Source organism: Callorhinus ursinus, unplaced genomic scaffold (assembly GCF_003265705.2).
Source record: "Callorhinus ursinus isolate GAN/ISIS: 27379988/994484 unplaced genomic scaffold, GSC_fseal_2.0 scaffold10, whole genome shotgun sequence".
Lineage (NCBI taxonomy): Eukaryota > Metazoa > Chordata > Mammalia > Carnivora > Otariidae > Callorhinus > Callorhinus ursinus.
In genome coordinates, this window is record NW_027397072.1 from 39,952,633 (window position 1) to 39,980,477 (window position 27,845).

The 27,845-nt window shown below is 46.4% G+C and overlaps 1 protein-coding gene across 1 annotated transcript in view; it reads left to right on the forward strand.

Annotated features, from left to right (window-relative positions):
- Positions 1 to 27,845, forward strand: part of POLR1A (RNA polymerase I subunit A) — a 75,177-nt gene that overhangs the window by 6,283 nt on the left and 41,049 nt on the right. The window contains exons 4-14 of the mRNA XM_025868244.2: positions 600 to 707; positions 1,642 to 1,727; positions 1,848 to 1,951; positions 7,880 to 7,966; positions 9,142 to 9,247; positions 9,534 to 9,696; positions 12,253 to 12,423; positions 12,559 to 12,681; positions 14,988 to 15,218; positions 21,133 to 21,387; positions 25,931 to 26,122. Coding sequence (XP_025724029.1) covers positions 600 to 707; positions 1,642 to 1,727; positions 1,848 to 1,951; positions 7,880 to 7,966; positions 9,142 to 9,247; positions 9,534 to 9,696; positions 12,253 to 12,423; positions 12,559 to 12,681; positions 14,988 to 15,218; positions 21,133 to 21,387; positions 25,931 to 26,122 — 1,626 coding nt within the window. The remainder of the gene's footprint in view (positions 1 to 599; positions 708 to 1,641; positions 1,728 to 1,847; positions 1,952 to 7,879; positions 7,967 to 9,141; positions 9,248 to 9,533; positions 9,697 to 12,252; positions 12,424 to 12,558; positions 12,682 to 14,987; positions 15,219 to 21,132; positions 21,388 to 25,930; positions 26,123 to 27,845) is intronic.

The window sequence follows — 27,845 nt, forward strand, 5'->3', positions numbered from 1 at the left end:
TTCTGTCCTTGAACTTACTCTGGGCTCTGATTTCCGTCTCCTTTATCATTTGAGGTCTTCGAAATGAAAAGTTCAAAAGGGGTGAGTTGGAAAATGCACCCAAAGTTAGGACTGCCATGTTGTGCAGCTCCAGGGAGCATCTTGGAAGTTGCAGTGCTTTCTGCAGGGGCGCGTAACTACACCGTGGGCTGCCCTGGAGCTGTACCATGCTGCAGCCCCGCGTCAGAGCAAACAGGGCCCCTGTGCTGTTTGACCTCCTAGCTTCCTGGCTCCCGTTCAGTTCCGTCTGCCTGTTCCTCACTGTCCTGTCAGCTTTTCGGAGCTTTAAATATTTTTTAGCATTGTATCCTATCTTGGTTCTTTGCAGCTTTAGGTTTGGTCTGAGTAACTTAGCTCACCATTGTTGGAAGCAAGATGGTTTTGATTTTTTTTTTTTTTAACAGTGTTGCCTCACTGTTTTGAAAATGCAACACAGCATGAGGTTTCCTTCTCTTCCCTTGAACTAAACCCTCCCTCCCTGGGATTGGCTGGCCCCCATAATGCTGCCAATCATATGCTTGCTTTACTTCGGAAGTATGGTTTTTCTCCTTGTTTTTCAGTTTCTAGAAGAAAATGCTGATCCTACTGCCTTCGAAATTCAGGAAGAGTTAGAACAGTACACGGCCAAAATTGTACAGAACAATCTGTTGGGATCCCACGGTGCACACGTGAGTTATCCTGTCTCTTTTCTCATAACACTTGGTTTTTAGCGTAATTATCACAGATCCCTGTACTCTGTCATTTGTGTATACTCTCGACTTCCCAAGGCACACCTGGGTTTGCATCCCAGTTCTGCCTCATAGTGGCCTGTGACATCACAAGTTACCTGCTGTCCCTGAGCTTCTGTGTCCTCTTCTTTAACACGTGCAGGACCGATGAGAGGAGTCAGTGAAGTTAGGTGGTGTAGGTGCCGCGTTCAGCAACATTGTTCGTCTCACTTTGAGAGTGGTGTCTGGGTCCTTTTCTTCTTTCTCTCTCCCAACGACCGTAAACCATTGCTACCTCCTCACCTCCCCACCCCCACAGCACTGGTACTCATCTTTCAAGTACTAATCTTAAAATCTAATTTACCTTCTGCTCAAGTTTCACACCTGAGATTCTGATTTCACTGGTCTGGGGTAGAGTCTGATGGAAGTTACAAAAGCTCCCAGGAAGGTTTCGTTTGCAGCCAGGCTCAGACCCGTTCGTGTAGCTTAACTGTGGATGGGCCTTTCTTAGGACCCTGAGGGCCATCCGAGGGAGGCGGCAGGGAAGGTATACTAGCTGCATACCGAGAGGTTTGTTTTAAATTAACTAGCATTTCTTGAGGACTTATTGTATTCCAAGCCCCCCCCACTGCATTCATGAGCTCTTAGTAACAGCTTGGTGAAGTAGTTATTCTCATTCTCATGGTATGGTTGAGGAAATTTAAGGCTTACAGAAGTCACTTAGTAATTGGCAGAGTTTGGCTGTGTTGAGAGTTCTGTGGAGAATGTTATTTAAGGAAGAGGGTGGCTTCCTCTGGTTTTTTGTTTTTTTTTTTTAAGGTAAAAACTGTAAAGTGAGTATGTACTCCAGGGTCCTTCAAATGGTACTGCAAGGTTTTTTGCCCTTTCTCAACAGGTGAAAAACGTTTGTGAGAGCAGGAGCAAACTCATTGCTTACTTCTGGAAGGCACATATGACGGCCAAGCGGTGTCCCCACTGCAAGTGAGTATCAGGCTCTTGCCTCCCCCTTTCCCCAGAAGCCTCTGGCCAGTCACTCATGGCTGTTCCTCGATGCCTTGTTGAGGTTTTTCTCTCCTGAGTCACAACTGTTCTCACATGTAGGACCGGGCGGTCAGTTGTCCGAAAGGAGCACAACAGCAAGCTGACAGTCACGTACCCAGCCATGGTTCACAAGAAGGCTGGCCAGAAGGACACAGAGCCCCTGGGTAAGCAGGCTGGGCCCTGGGAGGTCCATGGCCAACAGATGTGCTTCGAACCTGGGGAATAGCTGGTCGTTATCACATTTCTCACCGGTGTGTTTGTTGTGGGCCAGCAGTGGGGCAGGGTCCAAGCCTGGGATGGTTGGAGGGGACCCTAGTGAGTGCCCAGCCCTGGCCTCTCATCTAGAACTGAGAGGCTGAGCTACATTATGAGGCAGTGCCCTGTGGGTTGAATGAGGTACATCTTGCCTCAGGCGGTCATTTTTCTGGAAGATTCTTGAGGAAGTTAAATCTACTGGGCAAATACTTAGAACCACTTTATTGTCGAATAAGTGTGGACTTATTTTGAAGTAAAGTGTAAAATGTAGGTGAGTTTTTTGTTTTTGTTTTTTAAATTTATTAGAGAGAGAGCAAGTGCACGAGTGGGGGGGGAGGGGTAGAGGGAGAAGCAGACTCCACGCCGAACAGGGAGTCCGACCTGAGTCGAAGGCAGACACTTAACCAACTGAGCCACCCAGGCGCCCTGTAGGTGAGTTTTAAAGAAAAACTGTGAGCATTCAAAGAATGTCAGCACTTCCCACAGGCTGGTCCTGGCTGTCCACTCAGATTCCTGGAGTAGAGTGCCCCTACTCAGCTCTGCTCTGCCAGTGGGGTACTTGGGAAAAAATTTGTGAGACTTAGTACTTCTATTTTTAAATCTTTCATTTATTTAAAAAATTTTTTATTTGACACACGTTACATTAGTTTCAGGTGTACAACACAGTGCTTTGATAAGTTTATATACTATGCTGTGCTCACCACAAGTGTAGCTCCCATCTGTCACCATACAACACTATCACAGTATCATTGACCATATTCCTTATGCTATGCCTTTTATTCCTGTGACTTACTCCATAACTGGAAGCCTGTATCTCCTTCACCCATTTTGCTCAACCCTCCACCCTTCTCCCCTTTGGCAACCATCAGTTTGTTCTCTGTACTTATAGTTCTGATTGTACTTTTTGTTTATTCATTTTTTTTTTTTAGGTTCCAGTTATGAATGGCATCATATGGTGTCTTTTTCAATCTGACTTATTTCACTAAGCATAATAATTTCTAGGTCCATCCATGTTATTGCAAGTGGCTCAATCTCATCCTTTTTATGGCTGTATAATGTTGTATTGTATATATATTCACTATATCTTCCTTACCTCTTGGTTTGTTGATGGACATTTAGGTTGCTTTCCTATCTTGGCTATTGTAAATAATGATGTGATAAACATAGGAGTGTGTATATCTTTTAAGTTAGTGTTTTCTTTTCCACTACTGCCCAAATACCCAGTAGTGGAATTATAGGGTCATATGGTATTTTTATTTTTAATTTTTTAAGGAACCTCCACGCTATTTACCACAGTGACTGTAATAATTTACATTCCCACCGACAGTGTATGAGCATTTTTTTTTCTCCACATCCTTGCCAACACTTGCTATTTCTTGTCTTTGTGATACTAGTCATTCTGACAGGTGTAAGGGGATATCTCGTTGTGGTTTTGATTTGCATTTCCCTGATGATTTGTGATGTTGAGCGTCTTTTCATGTGTCTGTTGGTCATCTGTTGACTTCTTTTTTATTTTTGTAGCCATAGGCTTGTTTAAATATGTTTTTTGTTTTTTCTTTTGAAGTGGTGAAGGTTAAATAAGATATTCCATATCAAGTAGAGACCAGTGCCTGCCATGTATAGTAGGTGCTTTGTAGATGTTAACTGTTGATTTTTTGTGATGAGGTCAGTGTGCCAGGATGGAAAAAGCATAACCTGGGAGTGACCCCTCACCCTGCTATTTATTCTGAGTGGCCTACAGAAGGTCCCTGGAATTTCGTTTTCAACTCCATATAGTGGCAATAACAAAACTTCTTGCCCAGAGTTGAGAAGATTTCATGAGTGAAAGTCCATAGCCTACTGTTACTAAACCTTATTCCAGAGCTCGAGAATATGGACTAGGCAGGGAAATAAGTTCTATTCCTAGTGATGCGTAATCTTTTACATTGAGGACCCTGGCAAGGCTTGGAGTTAATAACTATCTCAGTCCGGTTGGGCTGCCATAACAAAAATATCATAGAATGGATGATGTCTAAACAACAGACATTTATTTTTCATGGTTCTTGAGGCTAGGAAGTCCAAGATTTTGGTGCTGGCAAATCTGATGTCCTGTGAGGGCCTGCTTCCTCACTGACAGCCCTCACGTGGCAGAAAGGGGCAAGGGAGCTCTCTGGGGTCTTTTTATAAGATCAGGGCACCAGTCCTGATCATGAGAGTTCTGCTCTCATGACCTAATCCCCACCCAAAGGCCCCACCTCCAATACCATCACATGGGGGGGTAGGATTTTAACACATGAAACTTGAGGGGACATAGACTCTCAGACCTTTTATTTTATTATTTTTTTTCATAGGTCAGACCTTTTACCTTAGACTAATTTTAGGCTTGCAGAAGAGTTGCAAAGATAGTACAGAGCGTTCTCATGTACTCTTTATTGATTGTCCCCTAATGTACCACCTCATCACCATGGTGTACCTGTCCAAACTAAGAAATTCACTTAGTACGCTACCATTCAATGAACTACAGACTTTATTTGAATTTCTCCAGTTTTTCCAGCGATACCACACTGTGTTTAGAAAGCCTGTTTAATTTTGTTTAATGGTTAACGGTTAACCACAAAGGTGGATTTTCCTACACTTACCTACAAATAGCCCCTAAAACAATTTCAAGGTTGGGAATTGCTGCTTTATTTAGCTCTTAGTGCGCCTTAGAAAATGTTCATAGATTGAGAACAAAGATGGTCGGAATTCTAAAAGATAACTGTTTCTTTGGGGCCAATGTCTAGCAGTTAAGTAGCCTTCCACTGCCTTTGCCAAATGCATTCTTCTGAAGTAATCTTTTACTGCGGCTATGAGAGTATGATGGTGCCACCCAAAATTCCGTGCATTAGGAACAAGATGACTGTAGTCTTCAGTGGTTCCAGGATTGGGATTTTAGTATTTAGCAAACATTTACTTGTTGGGAACTCAGCCTCATGCCAATGACCATGCCTATGGCGAGCACAGTACCAAGGTGGAGACCACGTGGCCTCTGCTGTCTGAAGAGGCCTCAGGTGACACAGGTCAGTAACTCTGGGGAGCAGGTGATGTGTTCTCAGCAAGGGTCTGGCTGTGTTCCTAGCCAAAGGGAGCCAAGCAGTGAGGCCTGTGCCTCTGGTTGCTACATACTAGTGATCCTGCGAGGAGCACCATAAGCTTGTGACCTTCTGCAGATGCTCCAGAGTGCCCCTCAAGCCCCACAATGCACATCAGCATTTTAAAATGAGGATCCTTATAGCCAAGATACTCCACTGTGATCCAGCCTTCCCCAAGTTATTTGACCTCCCAACAGACCCCTTTGTCACATAGCAGCTCTAAAAGCCGAATGAAACCCACGTTAGGGATGTCCTGAAACCCCACCCAGGCAGAATCCATTTTTGCAGGTTGTACAAGTGTCTTGTTGAGGAGGGTGCAGCGCATGTGAGGAGGTGGCATCCCACAGGTTTCTTCTGACTAAAATCCTGTGATTGAACAACCCTAGTCTGTCTTCACAGTGAGGAAACTGCAGTGGGGCACTTCATGTACTGGCAGCTACTGGGACAGGAGCTGGGGAGTATTGCCAGATTCTACTGATCTTCCTCAGACCTTCAAACCTGTTATTTCAGTAGGAGAGGAAGTTCAGATCGTCATTTTCAGCAATGCCCACAAATTGTTTAGCTTAATGTAATGTTTGTTTTCCCACTGAATATACATAGCTTTTCTGATGCTGTGATTATCCCTGAGGGTCAAAGCCTCTCTTCATTGCATACCCGTGCTTCCTTGAGTTGCATTAACTGATTGAAATGTTTTGCTTTTGTAGGAATCAAAATTTTAAATGTGTAGACTCTTTGACCTAGCAATTCCACTTTTATGACTTTTCTAAGATTTAGACATACCCATACCACGGTATTATTTAAATAGTTTAAAATAGGAAATGACTTAAGTGCCTATCAATAGAGACTAGTTAAATTATGGTACATCTCTTAATTATTATCCAAGTTTCATATTTCTCTAGAATCTTGTGAGGATACATCCTCTGCAGATGGTAAACTTATTTGGAGAATTGGAGGTGGAATTTAAAGTTCGATTTTTTAAGTATAGAAAAAGGCAAAAGAGTGGGGTTTGGGATGCCTGGGTGGCTCAATCAGTTAAGCATCTGCCTTCAGCTCAGGTCATGATCCCAGGGTCCTGAGATCCGGCTCCGCATCAGGCTCCCTGCTCTGCAGGGAGTCTGCTTCTCTCTCTCCCTCTGCCTGCCTGCCCTGCTTGTGTGTGCGCACTCTCTCTCTCAAATAAAAAAATAAAAAAGAGTGGAGTTTGTAAGTATAGATTATTTTTTTTTTAAAGATTTTATTTATTTATTTGATGGAGAGAGACACAGCGAGAGCAGGAACACAAGCAGGGGTAGAGGGAGAGGGAGAAGCAGGCTTCCCGCCGAGCAGGGAGCCCGATGTGGGACTCGATCCCAGGACCCTGGGATCATGACCTGAGCCGAAGGCAGACACTTAACGACTGAGCCACCCAGGCGCCCAGAGATTGATAGTTTTGAAACTACAGGTTCACATTGCTTTTCTTTGTTAATCATATAAGTGCCTAGAGCCCTGTTTCCTGAGTGGCAACCCCAAGTTTGATTTTCTGACTTACTCTGGGTGTAGCTGATAGTGCCCCAGAGTGCTCTTGCTTAATCTAAGAAACCAAAATCAATGTACTCCTCACACACCTGCCTGATACTTGTAAGAAGAAATTGATATACTTTTACCCATAAAAATGTTCATACTCATTTATCTCTAATTTTGCTTCTGTGAATCTTTCTGATAAAGCCATGTGCATAAAGTTTTTTGTTTTTTTTTAATCGTAGTGTAACTTATAACAGTAAGAAAATTAGGATCCACCCTGATGTCCAGTTTTTTTTTTTAAAGATTTTATTTATTTATTTGACACAGAGAGAGAGAGAGAGAGAAAGAGAGAGTGAGCACAAGCAGGGGGAGTGGCAGGCAGAGGCAGAGGGAGAAGCAGGCTCCCCACAGAGAAGGGGGAGCCCGATGTGGGACTCGATCCCAGGACTCTGGGATCATAACCTGAGCCGAAGGCAGTCGTTTAACCAACTGAGCCACCCAGGCGCCCTGATGTCCAGTTTTAAGAGTATGGTCAGGTCACTAGGAAACATCCTCTCAGTGGGATATCACACAGTCATTAAAAATGTTGTGTGGCAACATGCAGAAATGCTCACAAGATGACACTAAACGAGCAAAGCAGTGTACAGAGTAAACCCACACTTAAGATTACAGTTATCTTAGGGGCGCCCGGGTGGTGCAGTCAGTTGAGCATCACACTCTTGGTTTCAGCTCAGGTCGTGATCTCTGGGCCGTGAGATTGAGCCCCGCGTTGGCTCTGCACTCAGCAGGGAGTCTGCTTGGGATTCTCTCTCTCTCCCTCTCCTTCTCCTCCTCCCCTGTGCACACATGCACTCTCACTCTCCCTAAAAGCAATAAATAAATCTTAAAAAAAATTTTTTTTAAATAATAATTAAAAAAAAAGATTATAGATACCGTATAAACCAAAGGACTGGAAAAAAAGTATGTAGTAGTGGTAATGGAATGATGTATGATTTATTTTTCTTTTGCTCTATTGGTTTTATGCAATAGTTATACTGTTTCCATTACTTTAGAAATTAGGTTAAGGGGGGAAAAGAATCCAGAGCTGAGAATAAGCTGTCCTAGAGATTGATTTTTGTGGTCAAATTGCAGGCTTGGCAGGGTGGGGAGAACGCACTGGTAAATCCCATTACAGGAGGAGTGCCTATTATTGATTTATTATGCTTTGATTCCCCCTCCCGGCTCTAGGAATTGAGGAAGCTCAGATGGGAAAACGAGGGTACCTAACACCTACCAGCGCCCAAGAACATCTTACTGCCCTTTGGAAGAATGAAGGTGCTGTACCAACCTAAAGAAATCGAAATGAGTCTCTGGGCTCATTTATCCTGCCTTCTTATTTTTATGTTTTCAAAGTTGTGATAATTACAGATCTCTCCTGAATTCAGTTCATAGGTTTGGGGCTGGCTTCAGGGTACATTGTCATCGATGCATTCTAGAGTAGGCAAGGACATGAACTTGACAGCTATTGTAACTAAACCTGGTCATTAAATGACAGCTGTGGGTGGGCCTCGCTTAATACAGTTTGACATCTTTCTAGAAGGAACAGTGTAACTCACCTTACTTTAAATGCCTGTTAATAACTTTTTCAGAGGATTCAAAGGGAATTCCTCCTGTGATTCAAAAAATGAACTCTTTTTTTTAGGATTTTTCCACATGTTAATCCCCTACGAAAAGGAAAGTCTTCCATTCCTTTTGCGTGTATACAAAAGCTAGGCACTGTATTCAGGCCCTCATTGTCGCCACCCTCGGAGAGTGCTCTTGTTCTGGAACACTGCATGCAGTTGCTGTGTAATGATAGGCACTTAAAAATGAAAATGCTGCTGAAGGGATAAGTGATGTCAGGGAAAAAAAAAAAGAGCACTCGAGTTAGTGTGATCATTTCTGTGGCAGGCCCTAACACTTTTATTCATTCTCTCTGCAGCTTTCTTTAAGTTCATTGGAAACTTAAAATACAGCTTTGATCCACAAAAACGATGCCTTCTTGGTAACATCTATATGGAGGGTTTTTTGTTTTGTTTTATTTGTAAGAAGGCTAACTTTTTTTTTATTGATTTTCTGTATTTCAGATACATTTTTTATAGATACCAAAGCTGTGTGTGTGTGTGTGCACGTGCACACACGCTCGTGCATGTGTAAGTCTAATAGTCCAGGAGGGTAGTGAGAAACCAGAGGAGGTTTTCGTTCCCCATCCTTGTCCATCTCAGCCCTCCGGCTGAGCACTGGGGGGTGCTGCGGCACTCGTCCTTAAACCACCGTCTCACCTGTGTGCAGGTTCTCAACACACAAAGGCTATTTTTTGCGTGTTTTTAGAAAGAAAAAATATGATTTTACTTTACTTATTGTTTCGTATTGTGTTTTTCTTTTTTGTCACCCAGTGGAATTTTTGTGGTCATTCATCCCTTTCCTTACACATAGATGTAAATGATCGTTTTGGCTTATTTCAAATGCAGGATTCTTTCTGAATTACCTTTTTTCGGGACTGGAAAATGTCGACATGGAGTCTAGATTTAATCCCAGTATGTTCTTTTTGGATTTCCTGGTGGTGCCACCCTCAAGGTAATGCCCTTTAATTAGCTTTATTTTGCCAAAAAAGGCTTATTGAGCGATGGAATAATGACCTCTGGGAGAGGCTTGAGGGCCTAGCACACTAAGAAGCAAAGCAGCTTTTCCACACCCAGGTTGCAGGTGGCTGGGAGTGTTCGTCCTGACTGCGGTAGGAATGTTGGCTGGTTTCCGGGTGTGGTGGGTTGTGAGTTGCTTATAGCAGGGATGGGCAAGAGGCTGAAGAATATGACCCTTCTCTCATGCTCAACGGTCCCTGATTCCATGTGTCCCCCTACAGGTATCGCCCTGTCAATCGGCTGGGGGACCAGATGTTTACCAATGGCCAGACGGTGAACTTGCAGGCTGTCATGAAGGACATGGTTCTGATCCGAAAACTTCTGGCATTGATGGCCCAGGAACAGGAGCTGCCATGTGAGGTGGCAGCACCTGCCAAGGATGAGGTCAGGGCTGCCTTGGGGCTGATGTCATCAGCCTGTCTGCTTAGTTCTAAGGCCTGCAGTGCAGATGCAGAACGCTGGAGGTGCAGGGAGCTGCTGGTTGGGAATTCTGTACAGTTGTGTGCAAGCCGTCATTTGGGGAAACCTAAGTAATGTTGGGGGAAAACATGATACGAGCATAGAAAGATCTAGGTCTTGCCCCAGTGACCTCTGCTGAGTTGCTTTGATTTTGTGGGCCCGTCTCCACTGTAAAATGTGTATGGTTGGTGGTAAGATTTTACATATAGGCTTTCTGGGCCATCTGCCTTCACCGGCAGTGACTGGCAGCTCTAGAAAGAAGAGTCTGCTTCCTGTGGGCTCTAAGAATGTCCCTTTTGGGTTACAGTACCAGAGCCTGAGTCATCCAGCTTTGTTTTTGGCTCATTGAGACCTCTAGCATTGGGTTCAGGAGGGCACCATTGTCGATTCTAGGAATTTCCCAGAATAGGACTGTCATGTTTGAGGCCTCCGTTTCCTCATCAGTAGATGATAGCGTGGGATTCAGTTTTCCCGTTTCAGCCGACTTTCCGAGCTACTTCAGTGTGCCAGGTCTTCAGTGGGTATAAAGATGAATCAGGCACTCAGAGAAGTTGCTGAAATCACTGAGGTCCTTTCCAGCTTTGAGATGCTTCCTGGATGGAAGCAGGAAGGGCTGTGTCAGTGGATGGGGCTCCCGGGCTCCCTTCCAGCTGCCGGCAGCAGTTCAGCTGGGAGCCAGGCCCATCACTAGGTGGCGCCACGTCTGCCTGGCCACTTGCGCTGTGGGTTACCCGTACTCTGCCCTGCACTGTCTTCGGTTTCGCCGAAGTCTTCTGATCTGTCAGGGTAGTATGCTTTCAGAAACCTTCAGTCTAAGAGAAATATGCCATCTGCAGGCCCTGCTCCAGTTTGGCGGGAAGGCCATAGGATAGCCAGGACCCATGAGCAGGGCTGAGAACTTTTATTTTGATGCTCCTTGAAAATAGAGCAGCCATTTGTTAAAAAAAAAAAAAAAAGAAAAGAAAGAAAAACTAAGAGTCTGCAGAAATAAACAGTATCCTCTGATTCTTAAGGTCCTTGCTACCTGAAGTCACAGTGCCTTCTTTCTTTGTGATTAACAGGACCCATTCTTATTTCTTTCCCCATATGCTCCCCACATTCCATTCATATGGCAGCCCTCTCACAGGTCTCATTATAAGGGTAATCACATAGTCCTGAGCCAGGTAATGTTAGGCAGTGAGTTAGGTTGACAAGGCCCCTGTTGTCGTATAGGTGACGGTCTCTCCCTATGAGGCTCCCTCCGCGAGAGAGAAAATACATCTGGCCTCCCTATAAGTAAAGAAGACTCCTCTATTTCTCAGGGTTGAGGACAAACCCGCTTCACTAATGGTTTTCATGGCATTCTTATTTACTAGATCTTCACCCCTCCCCCATACCTCTCCCAACACACTGACAGGTCTCTTCTCTCATCTCACACTGGGGGACATCTGTCTAGCTCCTGTGTCATAGCCAGGCAGATAGATGAGGCTAGTAGGTGGCCAGAGAGTGTCAATAGGTGGTGCTATAAGGCAGGTTAAGAGCCTGTCTCCTACGCAGGTAGGGAGAGAAGAGAAGGAGGCAGAGTCAGGGACAGAAGTATTAAAAAGGATTGGTTAAATATTCCAGTGAGGCTTGGATTTCAGCCAGTCCCTTGACATTTCAATTGGGGACCAACATTTTAATTGATAACACAGAAAATAGTATGGCCAATGTTTTTCCCTTTGAGAAATTATTTTACTTGTGTTTTCATAAGTGCTTTGGATTTTTTCCAAAACCATAAATAAAGGTAAAATTGCATGTGAGAATCAGTTATTTGGTGGGATAACAGCTTTATGAAGAGTATAATTGGGGGAAGAATTTCTAGGGTAGCATGAAGAATTAGATAGTAAGGGACTCAGCAGCTGCTGCTAGCTGACCCTTCCATTACTTTCTGGGCTTACACGTTTCAATGAAATAAGCTACCATGTTGGAGAAGCCCACGAGACACATAATTGCAGGTGGCCTCTGGGCGACTTGAGGCCTCCAGTCTAGCAGCCCTAGGGGAATTGCACCCTGCCAACAACCATGTGAGCTTAGAGATGGATTCTTCCCCAGTTGAACCTTCAGATGAGACCCTGGCTCGGGCTGACTCTATTACAGCCTAGGAGAGACTGAAGTAGAGAACCCACTTGAGCTGTATGTACCCAGATTCTTGATTTATAGAAAGTGTGAGGTAGTAAATGTGTGTTGGTCTTTAAAAAAAAAGAAAAGAAAGAAACTTGAGTTCATTTTACTCTCAGAAAAAGGCTGGTAAATGTATAATGGGGCTGATGTTTTGTTGATACAAACTGAGAAGATTGATTTATTAGCACTTTTGCCACTGATCTGTCGCATTCAAAAGACATAAAAGTAGACTCCAGAGCTCATCATGTGTCGGAGCGAGAGGAAGAAAGAAAAATAAAACCAAACCTGACCTTTTGAGGTTTTTCCATCATGCCTGTTTTCTTGGTTGTGTCTTGCCAGGAAAAAGACTCTTCAGTTGTTCTGGACCGATCCTTTTTGAGTATGCTTCCAGGCCAGTCCCTCACAGACAAACTTTACAACATTTGGATTCGTCTTCAGAGCCACGTCAATATTGTGTTTGATAGTGAGATGGACAAATTAATGATGGAAAAGTACCCTGGCATTAGACAGGTGAGCAGGAAGTTCGATCCCTGTTGCTAGCTGAAGGGATTAAATAATAAGCGTACTTGTATTGAAACAAATAATAAGTATATTTGACTTTTTTTTCCTAATGATTCCTTTCTGTGGACTTTTTCCTGCATAAAGATCCTGGAGAAGAAGGATGGCTTATTCCGAAAACACATGATGGGCAAGCGAGTGGACTATGCGGCCCGTTCGGTCATCTGCCCAGATATGTACATTAACACCAACGAAATTGGAATTCCCATGGTGTGTGTGGAGGGGCCTCACCGGCTACTGTTGGGTGGCAGATGGGAACGTCCAGGGCTGGGGAGAAGGTGTACAGCCGACTGTGGTGGCTTGGGTGGGGACAGCTTATGCTTCTTCCTGAACAGGCTGTTTGGAGGGAGCATGAGGCTGTGTGATGGAGTTGCTTTCACTCCTCGCCAGGTCTCCAAACACCTACCTACAAGGAAGACCCACTTGCTGGGCAAGCAGGGAGCCGCCTGCAGGGCGTTCCACATCCCCGCCTGCATGTCTTCCCCCCTGCCTCTCAGAGCCTAGTCTAAACCTTCCTGGTCAAATTGAGCACATGACAGAGATGAGGAAGAGGGAAAAGGGGATTTGCGCCTCATGCACTTGCCTGGCATTAGGAGTCAGGAATGTGTACCCTTAGTTGCCAGACACAGGAAGGGAAGAGAGCACCCCCAGAGAGGGCTGTATGTGTGTCATCCGTCCTCCCAGTTCCTCCGGGGTAAGCGGTTTGCCCCATCCACCCATTAGTGTTTCCTCTGGGAGCCGGCCTCCTCTCACTCCCCCACCCGTTCAAGTTGTGGTGCTCATTAGCAGCGCTTTAATCGGCTCCCTCCTTAATGGGCCTTGAGGTCAGTAATATGAAGATGGTTTAATTCCCTTTGTGGAGAGTCTCATTTTCTCATACGCTGCCCCCTCTGCTGCTCTCGGGGGAGTGCTGGTGATGAGCGCAGCTCAAGTGTTCTGATGGCCTCCTGCGTGCCCGCTGCCTCGTCCCTCTGGGGCACACTTGGCTCCCTGGGTAAGGGCACACGTGTCAGAGGACAGGAGTCAGAGAAAGCCTTAGTCCTGTGCCCACTGCCTCCTAGAACCATAGGTCTTTCCATCCAGAAGCTGGGCCAGGTGGCAGAGAAAGGCCTTGTGAAGCCCAGTGGTGACCGTCCTGAGTCGGAGGTCCTGGGAGGAGAGGCCCATTTACTGCTGTTCATTGCTGTTTCTGGACTGAAGACCTGGGCTGTCCCGGTAGGCTTTGGCCTCACAATGCCTTAAAGCATCCCAGCTTTGGGAGGGACCTTTAGTGCTGCCTCCTCTTTCTACCTTCAGGGGTCCTGGGCCTCCCTTTCTTGGATCTAGTTTCATTCCATAATGTCTGGTCCTAAGGAGGGACTCTGAAGTTACTCCTCTGCCCACCTCTAGCCTGTTCCAGGTCTCAGGGCCATGGTGGCTGGGCGGTGTTACTCACAGGATGGATGTGAGGAGCTGACTGTGTGAGAGACTACCTCTTGGTGCCTCATGGCACACACTTCGCGTAGAGCACCGTGGAGAGGTGTTATGGGAGCAGAGGTGCTAAAGTAGGTTTGGGGAGTAAGCTAGAGATTAGCAGTGAACCAGACAGACTAGAGTGTCCCCCGAGAAGCTTACATTCCAGTGGTGGAGACGAATAAACAAATACATAGGAGCATAAACACTCTTGTCAGGCAGTGGTCAGTGCATTGGCAAAAGTAGGGCAGGCGATGGGGAAAGGGAGTGCTGGCTGGGGTGGCAGGTAAGGCCTTTCGCAGTGTCATCCAAGCAGAGACCTGGACAAGGAACCTGGACAAAATCCAACCAGGTTCTTTACGTAAGACTCCTCAGAGACAGTGAAGAGTAGTGAAGTGCATTTGGAAGCATCAGAGGGTTTATGATATTCGGCAGCTTAGAAACTCACTTAACCAGGAAACTCGTTTTTCTTGGAGTACCTTGCAGGTCTAGCGTTAAGTGGAACCCTGCATTTTCTTGTGTATCCGGAGACCAAATCGGTTTCATCTCAAGTGCCGCCTTGATCGTAGTGGCAGCCAAAACTGCCGGGTAGAGGCTCCGATGCCATGTCTGGGCTCGGGGCAGGGGCCACGTTCACTTGGTGATGTCTGCGAGAGTGGAGAGGGCTGTGGTTGGTACTTGAGGGCAGGTTTTTGCCCCCTCTCTCAACCTAGTGTCCCATTCTGTGTTCCCTTTGGGGAGTATGAATTGATTGGTGGGTGAGGAAATGATGAAGTTTTAGAATGAGTTACCAAAATTGTAATGTGTAAACTGCAACACTCCAGTTACTCTCTTCAGACAGAGTGCTAGGAAAGGAAGCCCATTCTCTGTTCCCTTGAGGCCTCAAGTCTAGAAAAATGGCTCTATGGAGAAGACAGGATGTTGCTTACTCCCTGAAGGACCTTTGTGGCAAAGATAGCACCTCCGTGTCTTGGGGAAGAAGTTGCACAGCCTATTGAGTCAGATTTTGAATCCGTATCATCTTTTCTGCCTACCCTGAGTTTTCATATTCATTCCATTTCCAGGTGTTTGCCACAAAACTGACCTACCCTCAGCCAGTCACCCCCTGGAATGTTCAGGAACTGAGGCAAGCAGTCATCAATGGCCCCAATGTGCACCCGGGAGCCTCCATGGTCATCAATGAGGATGGCAGCCGCACAGCCCTGAGTGCCGTCGACCTGACCCAGCGGGAAGCTGTAGCCAAACAGCTCCTGACACCAGCCACGGGGGCACCTAAGCCCCAGGGGACAAAAATTGTGAGTAGTGGGCCGATTTGATCAGGGGCTCCCCTGTGACTGCAAGTCATGAGTGCTGACACAGGAATCTATGAGCTGTTCTGCCTCCCCAGGATGAAGATTCCCCCATATGTGGGTGTTCCTTAGGGGCTTCATGGTGCTTGCTTTACCTCCCCAGCTGGAGCTGGAGTTCCTAGGATCTTGACCCCATGATTAAAGCTTCACTTGGCTGTTCCATGTCATCCAGCACAGTGTCGGGCACCCATCCAAGTCTTGAGAAATGCTCTCTAGTAATAACTCAGTTGTGGTCCTGGGGCAGGCAAATTTGCGGTCCTTACGCAGGGCGACTCAAAGGGTGGTCCTCAGAGCACCATCAGCGGTAGCATCCCTAGAGCTTGTGAGAAATGCACATTCACTCTCTCCTCCCCATCCCCCACCAAATGGATTAGAATCTCTGGGAATGGGGTCCAGGAATCTGTGTTTTAACAAGCGCTTTAGAGGATTTCTCTACATGCTGGCATTTGAGAGCTGCCCTGAAGGAAGGAAATGTCCCGTGTGATGTATCTGTGATAACTGATAACCCATGGATTTCATCCTTTGCCTCGTTTTCTGGCGATTGCTGATGGCTGCCCATGGTACAGTGTTAAGGGATCCTAAGGCGTATCTGGGTTCCACTGGAAAGAGTACATGATTGATTAGCTGGGGGTGTGAAATCAGTGGGTAACCTCATTTGTGTCCTGTTAAAACTAGCCATTTATACTGGGGGGAGCATGACAGATGACCGTTAGCCAGGCATTAGCGGCGGCTGTTGAGAGGGAATGGGTTTTTATCTGGGTTTAGTTGGTGGGTGAGTGTGCAGCATCAGGGGCTGCTGAGTGCGTTTCCTCACCACGTCTCCTCTGCATGTTTGTTAGACCTCTCCTTGCGTTCTGACTCAGGCACGCCCAGTGGCCAATCAAGTTCCTCTTTCATAATGAGTTTGAACTCTACAGAGTCTCCCTTAGCCTTGAAGGAACTTCAGAGGAGGAACAGAAAGGGTTAGGGAAGCACTCTGGCCTGGTTATGGTACTGTTGGTTCTTCCCCACAGCGTGCCGTCTCACTGCTTCTGTCTCGTAGCTTTGCCAAGGCAGAGCAGCAGCACGCTGCCCATGTTCTGCTTTGGTGGTGGGAGACGCGGGCAGACAGATCAGGTCACCTGCTTTGTTCTTTTCCAGTGTGTTAAGTAAGGTTTACGATCAGGCTTACGGGATCATTCTGCCTTTCTCAACGGCCTGGTGTCTTGGTAGGAACTTTGTGAGAGATGCAGGAGAACTCAAGGCATAGGTCACATAACTTAGGGTGAAGCAAGACAAACATGAAGTAATCTTCATATTAACTCAAGCCAAACGTACCGAAGAGTCTCCCAGTCAGACAAGTTGAGAGGAGGGGAGAGTGGGGTCAGGCGGTATGGAGGACCCACTGCTCCCTCCAACTGCCGCACTTTGCCAGTCACCACAGACAAGGTCCCACTACTCTGGAGTTTATGGTGTGGTGGGGGCAGGGACTGCGTGGCCCCACAGCTCAGTGGTGTGGCGGACACCGTAGGGAATTAGCAGTGGAGGCCTGTGGCTATGTGCTTGATGCTGAGAGGAATGTGCATGGTGGGAGGGCAGGGAGGGCTTGGAGTCACCAGGAGGCAGGTGACAGCCAGCCTCAGGGCTGCAGGGAAGGGAAGGTTATGGCAGGCATGTTTCAGAGAGAGAGAGCCAGGAGAGACTTAGAGAGTCTGGGGGTCAGGGCTGTGGAAGACACAAGAGGTGAGAACGAAGCAGGAGAGTGGGGAGTGCCCTGGAAGGAGACGCATGCGGCCCCTGTAAAGTGAGGTGATGGTGGGGAGTCTAAAGGCCCATCTTCTATGAAGTGTGGGTGTGCGGGACTTAAATTAAGGGCCGTAGAGTTAGGAAATGAGATTTTCAGAGGGTTAAACTCTGAACACAAAGTACAATGGAGAGAAAATGGGGGGCTCGTTGGGGCTGAAATGGCGGAGCAGGAGGAAGGCAGGGAGGACCGAGGAAGCTGAGGGAGGAGAGTGGGGGGCTAGGCCACCTCATTTGACATCTGCATCTGTTTCCCACATGTGGTTGTGGGGCTCTTCCAGGTCAAAACCAGTCCCTGGGTATCGTCAGCTCTCCCAGGGGCCCTTGTTAGATGCTCATGAAGTTAAATGTGAAGTTTGAGAAGGGTGAGGAAACCACTGGAAGGCGCATCTGATTTGTCCAAGAGAAGGTCACTTGTGACACAGGAGAGCGGTTTGAACAGTGGGAGGAGCCAGGTCCCGGAGCTCTCGTGAGGCAGCGGAGCCAGGGGCTAAGGGCGTTTGAAAGAAAAGCAGAAGGGTACCGGTTTTCTGATGTGACTGGGATGTGAGCATGAGGCCAATGCACGGAGAGTTTCACATGGCCTTGTAGTCACGTCTGTAGGGTTGGAGGTGAGTGGAGGTTCAGGGCTTCGGAGAAGGAAGGTTGGCCTGCTGCCACTTAGCGCTCAGTTCCTGGGAAGTGACTGACGTGAGTTCCAAGCAGCGGCGAGGTTGAATGCGGTTGGCCTGGTCGCTGGTCTCCCAGCTTAAGTTCCAGTCCTGGGCACACTGTCCCTGCTTTCTCCTTCAGCTTCACCTCTCAGCTCACCCCCCACACTCCAGCTGGCCCTCGTTGGGGCCTTGCACGTGTGCACTTGTGTCCCCGCCTGCATCACTTTGCCCTCGCCTCGACTCCCTAGCCAGCTCTTGCTAGTCCTTCAGGTCTCAGCCAAGCCCTCATCCTCTAGGGCAGGGGTCTGTAAACTTTTCCAGCGGAGGACCAGGCAGTAAATGTTTTAGGCTCTGCTGCAGCTGGTCAAGCCTCCCTCTGTAGTGTCAGAGTCGCCATGGGCAGCGCACAAGTGAATGGGCCTGGCCATGTTCCAGAAGACTGTTTACAAAAGCAGGTGTCCCACTTGTGTGCTGTAGTTTGCCGCTCTCGAAACTTGTATGAGGTCTGCCCCCCATTGTGTTCCCACCACACCCTCAGCCTTCTCCCCCCGCCCTTGTTGTTCTCACTGCGTTGTGTTGTCACCATGCGTGACAACATTCGTCCTCCCTCCAGTTCCTAAATGCCATGAGGGTGCGGGCAGGCTCTTCTGCTCACCACTCTCTCCTCAGCTCCCAGTGTGGAGGTGCTCAGGAAACCCCTGTGGAGTAGATGGGTCCAGGCTGAGGTGCGGGAGGCTCTGAGCTCAGAGGGCCACATTAGACCTGATAATCCAGGGGCAGAGACAGGAAGGGACTTCAGGAAGGAAGAGCGGTTCTTACATCAGGACCTGGGGACTAAGGGTGATTACTTTTATTTTCCAAAATCTTAATAACATTATACACAGTGTTTATATAATCACATGTACATGTACTTCTGATTTATTTGTATTTTTAAAAGACCTTGGTTAATGTGTTGCATGTAGATCGGGACCGGCTGGAGGGCTGGGGGACATGAGCGGGAAGGAGAGAGCCGGGTCCCTGGAAGGACGCATCGCAGGTTAGGTGAGAAGGGAAGGGATGACTGACAGGACCCGTTTCCCCTGGGAGGTGTGAAACCTCTGTCCCTTCCTCTGGGCCTTGTAAATCAGGACGAGGTGGCCAGGACGACTGAGCCTCATTTCCCAGTGCAGCAGCCTGCCAGAAGCCACTCCTTGGCTCTGAGTGTGCCTCTCAAAACTCTGACTCGGGCACCGGGGCATGCTAATTTTCACTGCAGTATTTATTTAGGGACAAGAGAAAGGAAGGGCCTCAGGTTTGGGTTGGCGAGGGGAGCTCCCTGTGCTCCGGGGCTTCTGTTTGGATTGGCTGCTCCCTGTCAGACTGGCCTGTGTGCCTTCCCAGCTGTGGGGTTTGCTTATGCTGGCGGAGGTCTTGAATTTACAAGACTCAAATCCAAGGCCCATCCTGGGGTTTTGGGCCTGGGCCACAGGTCTGGGCAGTTTCTCCCTGGAGAGGCTAAAGAAATAAGACCTTGAAAGTCACCTCAGGCTCTGTGACGTGCCCTGGGCAGACCCTCATGGGAATCTGCAGGAGGTTCGGGTCTCCTTGGAAACATGGATGTGGGAGCAGAGAGGGGAAGGTTTGAACTCCTTGGGGAGCAGAAAGACTGCCTCATTGCTAAGTGCTTTTAGGGCTGCCTTTTAGAATTTCAGAGTTTTGCTCCCTGCTTCCCTGACCTGGAGGAAACCTTCAGCTCAGCTGAAAATTTGTGTGTTGGGGGGGTGGTGCGGGGAAGGATGGGGAGGATCTTTTGTTCACTTCTAGCCTCTTAGTAGCCACCTTTCTGGTTCAGCTTCATAAATATGGGCAACACAAAAAGAGACTAGACTTGGAGTAATTTGTTACGCCCAACCTGTTGTCTGCTGTGATTTGGGGGAACTTGGGTGGGAGGGGTCTGACCCAGTCCCCGTAACTGCTCTGGGCTCCTCAGGGGGCCTGCAGAATGGTTGGGGCAGCAGTGGCCTTCATGTGTTCGCTTTTTAAAATAGCGTTCATGTTCACCATTTAGGAAGCCCAGTAGTTGATTCAAGGGGAGTTGAAGGGCAGCATGAGGCTTAATGAGCCTTCCACTGAAGTTAGCTTTGTGGGAAGTGGTGTTCTGTCTGGAGGACATGACCGGTGGCATATCTATGAGGGGAGAAAGTGTGAATGCTGGCCATCCTCAAAGAGTAAAATTACTTGTGGTTTTTGTTCTGTTCTCTAAGTTTGTCTGTATTTTCTAATTTCCCCCCCTACAATGAGCATATCACTTGTGCAGTGGTTCTTGCTTTCCTTAAAAATGGTTGAATATCTCTTAAAAAAAAAAAAAAGTATGGAAGTAATACATGCTCCTTGTCACAGGAACACTACTAAGGTGGGTGGAGGTAAAGGTGGTAGGTACTCTGTGCCTTACTTCTTCCCCACGTGCCCTTGCCCTTGTGAAGTCCATGGTCACAGCTTGGTAAGGATCCAAGGAGCCTTTTCCCTCATGTATATAAATACATAGAGAATTGTGTCGGCTTTTCAGTTGCCTCCTCCTGTCACCTTAGATGGCACGTGGATTTTTTTGTTTGTTTTTTTTACTGGAATACGTTGTTGCCATCACTTCAGGACTAGTATAGATTTAACTCAGCTATTTTCATCATTGCATAATATTCCATGGTGTATACCATGGTTGATATACCCATGCCGCTTCTGTGGGGCAGCCCAAGTTATTCCAGGTTTTTCCACTGCAAACACTGCTGCTTAAACATACATGTTTATGTAACCTTACATTGGTACTTTTTTCCTTGTGAAATGCCAAAAGGAAATGAGTTTTGTTCTTTTTTTTTACTTTATCATTTACTTTATTTTTTTTGAAGGTTTAATGTATTTTTATTTATTTAGGAAATGAGTTTTAAATGTTCTTAAATCTGTTGTCAGATTGCTTTCCCAAAAGACTATGGCAATTTAAATTTCTTGTTAATGTTTTAAGTGTGAAAGAATGTTTTCAGAAGGCATTGAAGTAGGAGTCAGGACCCTGTGTTCCCTGGCTCTACCATTTGAGGTTGGGTCAGGTAGTTCTAAAACATGGGATTCACGTTTAGAATAGTGTACTCACATGTGACTGTGGGAGGGGGGATTCCAGAGGTCTGCCAGGCCCTTTCAAGCCAAGGGTTTCACAGTTACGTGCAGATATGCTGTCTTCAGATGTGTTCATTTCTTTCCCTAGACCAATAGCCAGAGGAATCCAAGACTCCAGAAAGGTTATGTCCCTCTGAAGAAAGAGACTACTGGACAGGGGCCTGGAGCCTCCTCTATTGCTTGCATCTCTGAGCCCAGAGCCAGGGTCAGGGCTATGCTGGGCTTATAGCTACTTCTCAGAGATTTCTATGGTTTGACTCCAGTTTTCTTTGCTCTGCCCCCAGGTGTGCCGGCATGTGAAGAATGGGGACATCCTCCTGCTGAACCGACAGCCCACCCTGCACAGACCCTCTATCCAGGCACACCATGCCCGCATCCTGCCTGAAGAGAAAGTCCTGCGGCTCCACTATGCCAACTGCAAGGCATATAACGCGGACTTTGATGGAGATGAGATGAATGCTCACTTCCCCCAGAGTGAACTTGGCAGGGCCGAGGCCCGTGTCCTGGCCTGCACAGATCAGCAGTACCTTGTTCCCAAGGTAGGTCTGACCTTGAGGCTGTTCCGTGGTCATCACTGGCACAACTTGGCACTTCAGGTCTGGGCTCTTGCCGGCTCCTGGGGTCGGTGGGTAGCTCCAAGACAGGGGCCCATGGAATAGAGGGTTCTGGCTTCTTCCAGGTGGGGCTTTCAGCCCTCTAGCTGCTTAGAGGGTAGCAACTAGTAGCTGTGTAATAGGTCTTTCTTCTGGACTTATGTTTGGATTCTACAATTTATTAGCCACCGGCAAGCATAAGCATCCCAACTGTGACGGTCCTTATGACCCCCAGATGACTTTGATCCTTTGAGTTCTGACAAGTGTGAGTTTTAAGAGACAACTTAATCATGAGGGCCCACAATGAGATCCCTCTAGCCTATAAAGGTGTCTCCTCTTTGAATCCCTTCCTTCTCACTCTGAGGTTGGTCCTTAAAAGCAGACCCATGTGCACCAAAAACTAATGATGTAATATATGGTGATTAACATAACAATAAAAAATTAAAAAAAAAAAAGACCCATGTGGTCATGGCTACCCGGTGGGGTGCATGAGGAAGGATTCAGCTTCCTTTCCCAGCTGATCCATCCTATTAAGTGGCAGGACCTGAGTCAACGAGTGTTCATGGGAACAAGAGTAGGGATAGAGCCAGCCTGCACAAAAAAAAACCAAGTATGTTCCAGATGCCACTTACCCCTCACTACCCATCCTAAGGCCTGAGGCCTTTAAAATTATCAGCTGTTTGCATCACAGTGATTCACAATTATATGTCAGTCACTGGGGTTGTGGTGGGATGTGAAAGAACCAGTAGTAATAGTAACATGGAATTATGGCTGCCATTTTCCAAGCATTTCGTCAATGCTAGACCCTGTGCAAAGTACTTGGGAGGCTTCCCCTTTTCACCGTTGCGAAGCCCTTGGAGCAGGTGCCGTCAGTGTCCACGGTTACACGTGGAGAAGACAAAAGAGCTCTGTAACTTGCAGCAGGACACCGCTGGGAAGGCGGAGGAAGTTACAGGGAGCCCCCAGCTCCTCAGGGCTCTGCTGCTTTCCACCTCTGTGGCTCTTGCCACCCTTCTGCAGAGCAGATGGGACTTCTGCAGGCAGGCGAGCACAGGAGGCTGCTTGGAGATGTCCGGCATCAGCCAGTGCCCTCCCCGCCTAGGAACTTCTCTTCCCAGCAGTCCCCAGCCACCTAGGGCAGCAGGCCCTGGCCAGGGGCCCGGGGACCCAGCGTCCCGGCCTTGTTCACACCAGATGCGCTGTTGGCGGCTTCACGCTGGACCCAGCTGTTTGAGTTTAACTCTCGTTCCCTTCTCTGCCCACTTCAGCCAGCGCTGGATTAGTGAAGGCGCGAAAAATAGGAAGGAGGGATTAAGGGCCCACTGAGGTCCCTTGGAAGTTAGAATAATCATTTTACTAACTTGAAAATTGATTTTTTGCCTTTTCATGTCACTAAGAGTTGTGGCTGTCGCTAAGGCAGCAGTAAAGGGCACCATCCACTGAGTGCCCCCCGTACAGCAGGCACTGCTCTAAGCTGTTTGCAGACGTTCTCTCAGGCCTCACAACAACTTATGAGATAAGTGCATTTTTCCGATGAGGAAACACAAGTGACTTGCCAGCCAGCGACGAGGCCAGCACTTGAACCCAGCACCTTTGACTCCCAAGCCCATGTGCTCAGCATCATGGGTCATTAGCCTCACTTACCAGGCAAGGCTGGGGCTGGGTAAGGCCACGTGGCAGGAAGCGGATCCCAAGACTGAACTGGCTCCGTGACTCTAGAGGCAGGGTCACATTTCACCGTAGGGGACACTACCAGGGAGCAGCAGATGGTTCACTTGTGGCTGGCAGAGTGACCGCTGGACATGAGGGGAGTTGGAATGGGGAGTTGGGGTGCTCTGAAGTTCTCAGACCAGTGAACTTGAATGTTCCGTACTTCATTTTGATTGAATAAAGTCATACAAGGGCTTCATGCAACCATGTCCTTCAAAGGGCTGCCAGATGTGCCTTAGCATGTGTTCACATGCCCACCGATTTTAGGTCAGGAGACAGGCAGAACCCAGATAAATAAGCTTACATCAATAAATTAAGTTCTTAGGGGGAAGAAACTTCTAGGGGATGACCCGAGGGTTCACTTCACTTTCCACTAGTTCCTTAAGGGTACAGAGCTTTTGATTCTTGATCAGTTTCATTTAGTCCTTAGTGTAAATGCCGAGACATGGAGTCTGTTTTTGCTAATGGTTGTAAAAATGCATCATGTCTTAAACTACTTTGGTGGTAAAGTCCTAAGAGAACAGGAAACTGGCTTTGTTACACTAGAAAAGTCATTTTTTGGGAGAGAGGGGGTAATTTTTCTTGGTGTATTTTTATTTTCCTTATTTCCATTTCCCTTCTATTTCTTCTGTTTTCCAGGTTCTGTTCCTTGATTGACCATAGTAGCCTATTAAAGGACATTTAATTTTATTTTTTATGTGTTTAGTAGAGTTGCAGGTTATTTTCTTACTTAAAATAGGAGGTGAATGATACCAGCTCTTTCTTTCCCAAGAAAACAGTTAAACTTTTCACTGATGTGTTTCTTTGTGGATTTTTTTCTTCTGTTTGTTGTATTATTCGAGGGCCAGTGCCTTGTGGAAAGTTTTTAACAAGGTTTGAGAGTCTTCTGACTCTATCCACTTAGCCAGAAAATTCAAGTCACAGAATACCCTAATTCTCAAAGCATCCTGACCAAAGGCATTAATTGTAATGTCATTTTGCTGTGATAATAGGTGGAATAGGATAGCTAACAATTATCTGGGTTTTCGATTGAGAGATGGTCTTTCTGATCCTAAGCAGGATTTGGGAAATCCAGAATTGTAAGTAGGCCTTTAGTAAATTGCTTTAATCAGCATTCCTCCCTACGATTCATGATTATTGCATTGAAAGCAATTTAGCCATTAAGGTAATTTTCTAGTCATGGAAAAATCTGGATGGAGAGAAAGGAAGGCACTGAATAGATCACATAACTTGTAATTATGTTCTTTAAAGGAAAAAACAAAAGGAAAAATCTATATCTGCCCCCAAAGACTGTGGGATGAGGCAAATGCGTAATACTGGTTTGGTTTCTCCATCCCCCAAGCAAAATAAGACCTTGTCTTTGGAACAAGATGCAGAGTATAATTTTTTATTCTTGTTCTTAACTCAAAGCCTTTGTAAGAGAGGCTGTGTGCACCATCTGACCTTGCCTTATCTATTCAGCCCATCTGTACTAATTGTCTTTGAGTTTATATAGAGCCCATTGCCACAGTATGTCCACTATTTGACAAGCATCCTTTTTATCCTTTGAATTAGAACGTGTGGTTAAATTGCTGGCATTTCTCCATGGCTGCATTTGTGAGTTCCTTTAGCTTAGTTATGAAACCTGGCCATAATATTGGATAGTATTTAACAAGTAATCAAATGATAACAGTCTTTAGATCCAAGGCACAGATTTTTCTCAAGTTCCCATACACACTGAGAAGTTTGCAAACACTGTTTCTTAGAGCATGTCAGTGGGCATAGCTGTTTTTACGTTAGTGTGCCTTATGTTGCCATGAACACAGACCTCCAGATAAGTTGCAGGAGACTAAGGCTCAGTCTGTGAAAAGTTTCAAATGAGATGAACACACTGGGACTTACATAAAAGCCCTTGTTTGGGCATCTGGTAGATAACAGCTTCTATTAAAGGCCCCGCCATGAACACGTGCTACATTGTGAAGAGACACTTGTAAGTGAGCATTCTTTTCTTCCATAGTCATGCACAGCAAGGCCCTCTCAACCCTCTTGAGGTTCCTCTGGCTGACCCCCTACCCCTTAGAGAGCTGATGCTTAAGTCAGTATACTCAGGGCCCTGTAATACTACCCCTGAAAGATCCTTTCTGACCATCCCCCACCTCTAATCTATATGATGACCCATCTGTTATTTTCCTCCAAGATATTTAAAACTATTTGTGATAATGTATTCATCCAATCATTTGTTGACTGTCTAGTTCTTCCTCACCATAAAGGATCATGTCAGTTTGGTCCACTAGAGTAGATTGGAGGGCTAACCCAAATGTCTGGGCATACAGTATTCTCTCAATAAATATTTATTGAGTGGATGACTGATTTAGAGGAAAACAGGCCAGAAATGTGTGAAAAATGCTAGAGCATAAAACCAAAATATAAAAGCCAAGAACACAGCAAACTGTAGCTAGACCAAATTTATGCAAAGATGCCAAAAATACACTGGAGTAACTAGAACCAGATGGGATTACAGAGAGAAGGCTTGGGGAACTGGATGAGTTGGAGCTGTTTTGATCTCGAACAGTGGGCACATGTAAAAGGTGGAGGCTGGTCAGGAAGCCTAGGTCATGTGTTTTGGGAGGCAGTTTTCTCTCCAGATGGGAGGCCCAAGCCTGGGCCTAGTGAGGCTATGGGCAGAACCATCCAGGAGTAGAGAGGAGGGCTGTTACTAGTACATGGCTTCCAAGCAGATGATTAGAAATTAGAATGTGATTTCATATTTGCCTTCTTTCTTACCTCTTCTGGTTTGTAGGATGGCCAACCATTGGCAGGGTTGATCCAAGATCATATGGTTTCGGGTGCAAACATGACCATTCGAGGTTGCTTTTTCACTCGGGAGCAATATATGGAGCTGCTATACCGAGGACTCACAGACAAAGTGGGGCGTGTGAAGCTCTTTCCTCCTGCCATCCTGAAGCCCTTGCCACTGTGGACAGGAAAGCAGGTAATTGGGAATTTTTAAAAAAAAAAAGGGAAACAGGCCACTTGTATAAAAGATTTCATTCCCAGGAGAGTCCAGACCAGCTGTAGAGAAATGGCACATCAGATGGTCTGGAACTGAACCCGAGGTATGCCTGTGTGATCTATATGACTTTCTCTTTCCTGGGGTCTGGGTGATTTCAGGGGAGTGTCTACTAAGAGTGGACTGCACAGTGTCCTCGATGTCCTCATAATGCAGATGTGGTGGTAAGAAGCAGTGGTATTGGTGGTGGTGGTAGTAATAATATTTTCATTGGGAGAGGCCAAGTACTTTACTGATCTGTTACCTTATTTAATCCTCAACCAACCTCTGATGCAGAGACCGTTATTATCACCATTTAGCAGACGAGGATACTGAGGCCTTATAGAACTTAAATGACATGCCCAAGTCTATAGGAAACAGAGTTGGAATTCAAACCCAGGATTCCTAACTCCTAAGACGTCGTGCTATGCTTCCTGTCAAAGTAATGAAATAATGGTATATGTGGCGATCAAATAATGAGGTACAGTAGAGTGTGTGTTTCTATTGTTGGCTGGGTCTCCAGGTTTAGCCATAAGGCCTAACTCCTAATCAGCTGCGTGATATTGGCTTCATGGGTCTCCTTTATTCATCTAGAATACAAAGGGTTAGGGGTGATGATCTCTAAGATCTCTTCCTGCTCAGCAGTTCTTTAAGCCTGCACACCTGCAACCTGTTTCTTTTATTTATTTTTTTTAATTTTTAAATTTTTTAAATTTATTTGAGAGAGAACAGGGTGAGAGAGAGTGAACATGTGCACAGGCTGGGGGGAGGGACAGAGGGAGAGGGAGACGCAGACTCCCCGCTGAGCAGGGAGCCCAATGTGGGGCTCAATCCCAGCACCCTGGGATCATGACCTGAGCCAAAGGCAGACGCTTAACCGACTGAGCCACCCAGACGCCCCTGACTGGTTTTTAGTTGTTAACCCAACCTTGCATTCTGGGACAACCCTTACTTGTCATGAGGTATTACCCTGTCTATATATTTTTTAATTCAGTTGCTCAAGTTCTGTTTAGAATTTTTTAATTAATCAGAGAGAGTGAGCACAAGCAGGGGGAATGGCAGGCAGAGGAAGAAGCAGGCTCCCTGCTGAGAAAGGAGCCTGATGTGGGACTTGATCCCAGGACCTTAGGATCATGACCTGAGCCTAAGGCAGCCGCTTAAGTGGTTGAGCCACTCAGGCATCCTGTTTAGAATTTTTTTGCATTTGTGTTTGTGAAGGATACCTCATTTTATTGTGCTTTGCTTTATTGTACTTCACAGATACTGTGTTTTTTACTCCTTGAAGGTTTGTGGCTACCCTGCATTCAAGCAGTTTTGTATGCTTTTTTCATTTTTCATTGCATTTATTGGTGCCATTTTTCCAGCAGCATTTGTTTACTTCATGTCTCTGTGTCACATTTGGTAATTCTCAGAGAATTTCAAACTATTTCATTATTATATTTGTTATGGTGATCCGTGATTAGTGATTACAACTCAAAGCTCAGATGATGGTTAGCATTTTTAGTAATAAAGTATTTTTTAAAAAATTCAATTTAGTTAACATATGTAGTGTATTATTAGTTTCAGATGTAGAATTGAGTGATTCATCAGTTGCGTATAACACCCAGTGCTCATTACATCAAGTGCCCTCCTTAATGCCTGTCACCCAGTCACCCCATCCCCCCCC